A 6,047-nucleotide genomic window follows, 5' to 3' on the forward strand; every position below is an offset into this window, starting at 1 on the left:
TATTCCTAGTGAGAGATCACCTAACAAAGGCATACCTAGAAATATCAAACCAAATGATGCCAAACTCACATCTTAATTACCTTCCAAATTCCATACTCGGTCCTACATTTCCAATTTCTGTTCTAGCCAGGCATAAGGTCCTGTGAGAGCTAGAAAATATCATTGCACAATGCTTACCAAGTTCTCGGGAAAAAAAAAAAAAGGGAAAGAAGAGATGAACATGAACTGCATTTTTTTTTTTTTTTTTTCCATTTATAGTATTGGTAACACCCATTTCAAAATTCAACCCCCTCGACTTTCAACATCTACACTCATTAAACCCCAAATACACAGCCATGCTCTTCCATTGCGAATCATAAAAATGAAGTTATCGAAGGAAAAAAGTATCAAGTCCCACAAGGATATGTTTCAGTATATGCTGAAATACATAATATACTTCTTACGAGCGGTTTAACAAATTGGCAAACCGCATATCTCAGCCCCCCCAAAATATAAAGAGGAAAAAACCAGGTGATCACATAATTGATTTGCTCCTGCACTTGCAAAGTGCGGGTAGCTTCTCTTTTTTTCTCTTGTTTCTTTTCATTTGCCTCTTCTTATAGCTAGATATTATAGAGCATATTTGACTCAACTACTACAGCAGAACTTAGAAACACTCAGGAAAGTCACCACCACAATCAGCAAACCATCACAGCACCTGCAGCCATTTAATCTGCCCAATCATAAGTATTGTTCATGTATTCTGGCTCTGTTCTCCTCCCACCAAACCCTGGCATGCATCTCTCCGAACTTTTCCCGACTGCAGCATGAGCACACAAAATGAAAACCATATCCAGTTCAGGTAAAAAAATTTCAGACATGAAATGATAGACAGCACAACAAAGATATCAAATAATTTAATAGCTGTCCTTATGTATCTGGGTGTTCATTGAAGTTGTTAAATCATATGCGCTAATTAAAGAACAAAGTTGGCTATCAAACAGAGTTATAACTTACCTAAATCTGACCCTTCTAAGCTCCCTTGTGCCATTTGGATATGCTCTGATAGTAATGTAAACTCCTGGCTCATCCTGCTCGACCCATTCTGTCTCCAGATCACTGGCATTACTGATGGATAGCTCTTCAGAACGATCTGCCTCCCTCGATGAGCTAGTTCTTATAGAGGCATCCATTGAGGATGTTTCTGTCTTGGCCCCACTTATGCTAGAGACTTTTGGGGTTGAGGTGAGACCACATGAGTCACGATAATGGCGTGATTGCATAGGGTGGTGGTCAAGTGAATCTGAGGATGAATAGCCCATGCCCATTCCTGTTGGGCGGTATAAATTCCGAGGTAGACGTTCTTTACTCAATGGGGGTGTCACGGGACTATCTTCAGCAGATTCAATTTTCGAGCTCTACAAGAGGAAGGGGATGACATTATTAACATGGAAGAATGACATGAAAATTTTGGTTTAAATGGAAAAAACTGGATTGGATCCAACATCCTCTTGGCACTGAGCTGCAATGGATTATTTTTATATTGACTGCCCCAACTAAAAATCCCTCAAAACAGAAATGTGTACATTAAATCAACAAGAACTGGATTTTACAGTAATATTCGCAACAAGGCTCGAAACTCACCTCATCTTCAGATCTTGGCGGGGTGGGAAGTGGAAAAACTTGGCGGTTGTACCTTTGAACATTGTAGAGTTCCATGACCCTGTCATAATTCTCTGCCCACCACCTTTGAGCTTGCCACTTGTTATACGCTTCCCGACTAATCAAAGAAACAAACTACCATTCAGAGCTGTTGATGTTCATGGAATTACTGCATTAGAAGTGAGAATTTGTGGCACAGTGGCACATGGAATGTGCAGATGTGCTATGCATGTGAAATTTTGAACCAGTCTGGAAATTCTGGTGGTCATAAGAAATACCAAAGGCTCTGCTTGATAGAAAAGATTGAAAATAAAAGAAGCTTAAGAGAGATGGAAAATTAATTAAAAAAATTTTGGAGTGCTGGGTAAGACAGAAAAATTGGTAGAAAGAATACACGTATTTGAATAGAAAGAAAACACATATTTCTTTCCTTTGTTGGGTAGGGTAAGAAAATGAAGCGAGAAAAAAAAAAAAGGAAAAAAAGAAAATAGTTTGTAATTATAAACGGTAATTAGGTGAGATCACATCCCTAATTCTAGTTCTCCACATGTTCTCTCCCAATTAGATAAGATTGTTTTCGTCAAATCTATCTCAGTTTTCCTACTCCCATTTCTCTCACACCAAACATGAGCAAAACCCATTTTCTTTCCATTTTTTCCACCCACTCACTCCTGCCATTTTCCCACTTTTCTTTCCTACCAAACAGCCTACACTCATGTGTCACAAGCATGCCTCCCAGTTTTGATAATGAATAGCTTGGATGCCTGAGAAAAGATTTGTTTTTTTTGTAATTCTAGGACTAGAGTACTTCAATATTTTTCAAAAGTGGAGACATTAATCATGTAAATCTATCATCCTAAGTTGTTCACATGCCTAGTGGCTCCTAGCCTTATCATGACCCAGTATCTTGAGCATTATAGCATATAATTATTTGCTGGAACTGTTATTAATTATGTTAGGCCGTTGAATTGGAGACAAAACTTTTTGACAAAATGGATGCTAACTTTTTCTAGTTTAAATAAATATTTTGTTTTTAATGAAATCAAAAAGCAAAAACTACCCTACTGTGGACAAAACAAAACAGTAATCTAATGGAAACATTGACTATCCAGTATGGAATGCCCACTAAATCAAAAATGGAGGTTCCATAACCATATCAGTGGACTCATTTCATCCCAAATCCAAGAACCAATAAACACATACTAGTCTTTTCACCGGAGATAGCTCCCCAATAATTCTACAACAAGAGAACTCATAAACCCAATTGTCTTAATTGAATGTACACCTAGGAATCCCATGTTTCTATCACTCACAGGAAGGGTCAAAAACAGTGTGGGCTACAGTCCAGGGTTGAGTTTCATATTGGACGGAACAACTCATGAACTAGCACCCCCTCCTTTTTTTTTTTTTTTCTTCATTCTAGAAAACAAGTGAAAGTGAAAGTTCCAGGGCACTGTCCCTGTTTGTTCCAATATTAGGTCCATTCTATGTCCCCCAACCCCCCTATAGTCCAAATTGGCAGCTGATGCTCTATTCCATTCCTAAGTTATTTACGATGAAAGTGACAGAAGCCTTCATATGATGACAAAACTACAGAGAATTGGCGTGAGAAGGAAAAAAGAAAAAAGAAAATAGAAAAGGAAAGGAAGAGCCTTCCCCCGACAGGACGACAATACCCAGTAAAAAAAAAGGCTTCCAACACAATCAAAACAGCCCCACTATGATGAAGCTGCAATGAGTACTGCTTGCGGACTTCCCTTTATGATCACTTTTCGAAAGGGCTATAAAATGTACTGTTCAAAAGCGGTGATCTCTAAGGGGGTGTTTGGATGCTCCTTTATCAAGCCTGGTTTGGAGCAGTTGTGCAAACTACAAATCAAGTTGCATTTTTATATTGCTTTTTCCCCTTTAAAGCACATTTTTTCACAAGATATAATCTTTCTTTGAAAGTTAATTTTTCATAGCTGTTCAACAAAAAAGTCAGGAGAAACGAGAATAATTCCTTTTCAAATAATAAGGCACTATTGTTCCTACAGTGACAATGTATTAACAGCGTGAATGCAAACAGAGTGGCAGACCCACATTCAATCTAGTGGGGGCACCATCGCCAATGGGACTAAAATTTTTTAAAAACAAAATAAATAAAAGTTAAGTCCAATAATATTTTAGTCATCTTTTTTATAAAAAAAAAAAAACACTTTGACTGAAATTTCGGGAAAATTACAGTTTTATAATTAATTATAGAATTTTTTTATTTATGACGCATGCATTTTTAAATTAGCATATAGTAATAATAAATTGTTCAAAACACAATCCTAAAATTTCCTCTTACAAACCCACAGCACATTTTATCATTTTTTTTTTTTTTATGCTGAGAGCTCGTATTGGTTCGGCGAACCGAACCAAACCTTTCGCCGCTCTCCCTCTCCCACTGCTAACCAAAAAAAAAATTAAAAACCTTACCTCTCTCTCTCTCTCGCTTAACTTTTATCTTTTTTAAGCATGCAACCGGTGTTGGTACGGTGGGACCCACGACCAAGTGGGTAGACACCGTCCGACGAAAATTCGAAAAATTAATAACGGTGGCAAAACCCTGTTCACCCGAACAATCTCATCGCCCTAAACAAATCACAGCCGTCCGTTTATCGAATCAAAACATAAGAGGTGTACGGTGTACCTGAACCGTATACGCTTGAGATCGTTTCCGCCCCCAGGGAGGGAGACGAAGGTGATGAGGACGCCAGGCTCCACCTGCGCGACCCACTCCTTGGGCTCGTTCTCCTCCACGAACACGATCGGGTCCCGCCGGCTGCTTGCCGAGCTTGGCGTCCCTTCCCCGCTTGACAGCCCCTTCAGCCTCGCCGTCGCCGCCGAGTTCGAGCTCCCCGTGCGCCGGTAAGACCACCGGAACCTTTCTGACGTCCAGTCTGAACCCGACGACACTGAACCCAATCCGGCGTATTCCTTGTGCTGGACCCGACCCGACGACGCTGAACCCAAACCGGCGTATTCCTTTTGCTGGACCCGACCCGACGAGCCCGTGCACGGTGCGCAGTGCCTATATGCCCCTGAAGCCTTCAGCGCCATGTCTTTGATCTGCGAAGCGACGGCTAACCTCAGTCCTCCCAGAGAGAAGTTAATTGAATAAAAAACAAGTTAGGATTAATTGAATGAATGCTCATGTACCTGAGAAGTGAGGGCTTTGATTGACTGGTGCTTGGTGTTGGATGTGCCACCTCCAGATTCTTCTTGTTGTTTCGGCGAATCATCGCTGAGTTGCTTCGAACGAGCTATGCAAGTCAGCATTCTTCTTCACTTCTCTCAGCCGCGATGTCTTGGAAACTAGTTCGGTGTTGGGTAGCTGATTAGATTGCGAGTTTCTGTGATCGATGAGAGAATTGAACCGTTCAGTATTTACATTGAGAAATGCAATGTTCTAAAGAAAATTCCAAAGCTCTTTGGTAAAGGTCTTTTTTTGTACAAGAAAATTTTTATAAAAAAAAATAAAGAAATTGAAAAAAGATTCGATTAAAAGTTTTTAAAAGCTGCGATGCCTGTGGTATTCGGTGTTAGCGAACGGGTAGCAAGTTTCTGTCATCGATGAGAGAATCGAACCGTTTAGTATTTACACCGAGAAATGCAATGTTATAGGGAAAAATGTTTCAATCTTCGAGGTTTGAAGCTTCAAGCATCTACGTGAAGCTCTTTGTACAAGAAAATTTTTAAAAATAAAAAATATAAAGATACGAATATACGATTAAAAGCTCTTAATGAAAAGCTGAACTTTCATAATAAAGAAACAGAAAAACGGCATTGTCTGCACTCATCTGCATACAGCTTACTTACACTAGGAGATGATACCTGACCTCTGAAATCTCAAGATCAGCTGGTTCAGTTTCAAAGCGCAGATAACGACACAATACCACTGCTCGTGCTCAGATATTTAAATGCCATAAACTGCGCGATCAGAGATTCCTGCTAATTACAATTACGAAACAAAAGCAGTACAGCGAATTTAAATGCGAACAGTTAAGAGACTGTGGATGTGGTAGTGGTGGTGATGGCGAGAATTCTGACGAGAAGCAAGGGAGCAAGCGGCGAGCGGGAGGAGGAGGAGGAGTAAGAAAATGCTCCGCACTTTTTCTCGCATTTTCTTTCCTGGAAAAAAATTTTACCAGGAAAACTTCTTTATTGCCATTTTCTTGTTTCGAAAGGGAGGCAAAGGCAGCGGGCATTAGTCTTACCTGCTACCGGCTCGTCACCGGCTACGTGGCTTCTCTGTTTGGTTTTGGGGTTTTGACGGTCAGACAGTGGGAAAGGGATCTTCGCCCCTACCATTAGGCAACTCTTATTTCTAGGACAAGAGAAGACGTTGATTGTACCCCTTTTTGAATTTTGACTTGAAT

The 6,047-nt window shown here is 40.1% G+C and overlaps 1 protein-coding gene across 3 annotated transcripts; it reads right to left on the reverse strand.

Annotated features, from left to right (window-relative positions):
- Positions 1-314: 314 nt before the first annotated feature.
- Positions 315-5,838, reverse strand: LOC131158403 (protein Brevis radix-like 4). 3 transcript variants are annotated; one of them, XM_058113252.1, is made up of 6 exons: positions 5,503-5,838; positions 4,828-5,021; positions 4,319-4,737; positions 1,624-1,759; positions 997-1,397; positions 315-799 (listed from the first exon to the last, which is right to left on the reverse strand). In XM_058113252.1, the coding sequence occupies exons 2-6, from the start codon at positions 4,945-4,947 to the stop codon at positions 721-723; spliced, it is 1,155 nt and encodes a 384-aa protein (XP_057969235.1). In that variant the 5' UTR covers positions 4,948-5,021; positions 5,503-5,838; the 3' UTR covers positions 315-720. The 3 variants fall into 3 exon arrangements, with proteins under 3 accessions (XP_057969235.1, XP_057969234.1, XP_057969233.1); XM_058113251.1 differs by having other exon boundaries at positions 5,488-5,838; XM_058113250.1 differs by having other exon boundaries at positions 5,508-5,799.
- Between the last annotated feature and the right edge of the window lie 209 nt (positions 5,839-6,047).

The sequence above is a fragment of the Malania oleifera genome, chromosome 6 (genome assembly GCF_029873635.1).
Source record: "Malania oleifera isolate guangnan ecotype guangnan chromosome 6, ASM2987363v1, whole genome shotgun sequence".
Lineage (NCBI taxonomy): Eukaryota > Viridiplantae > Streptophyta > Magnoliopsida > Santalales > Ximeniaceae > Malania > Malania oleifera.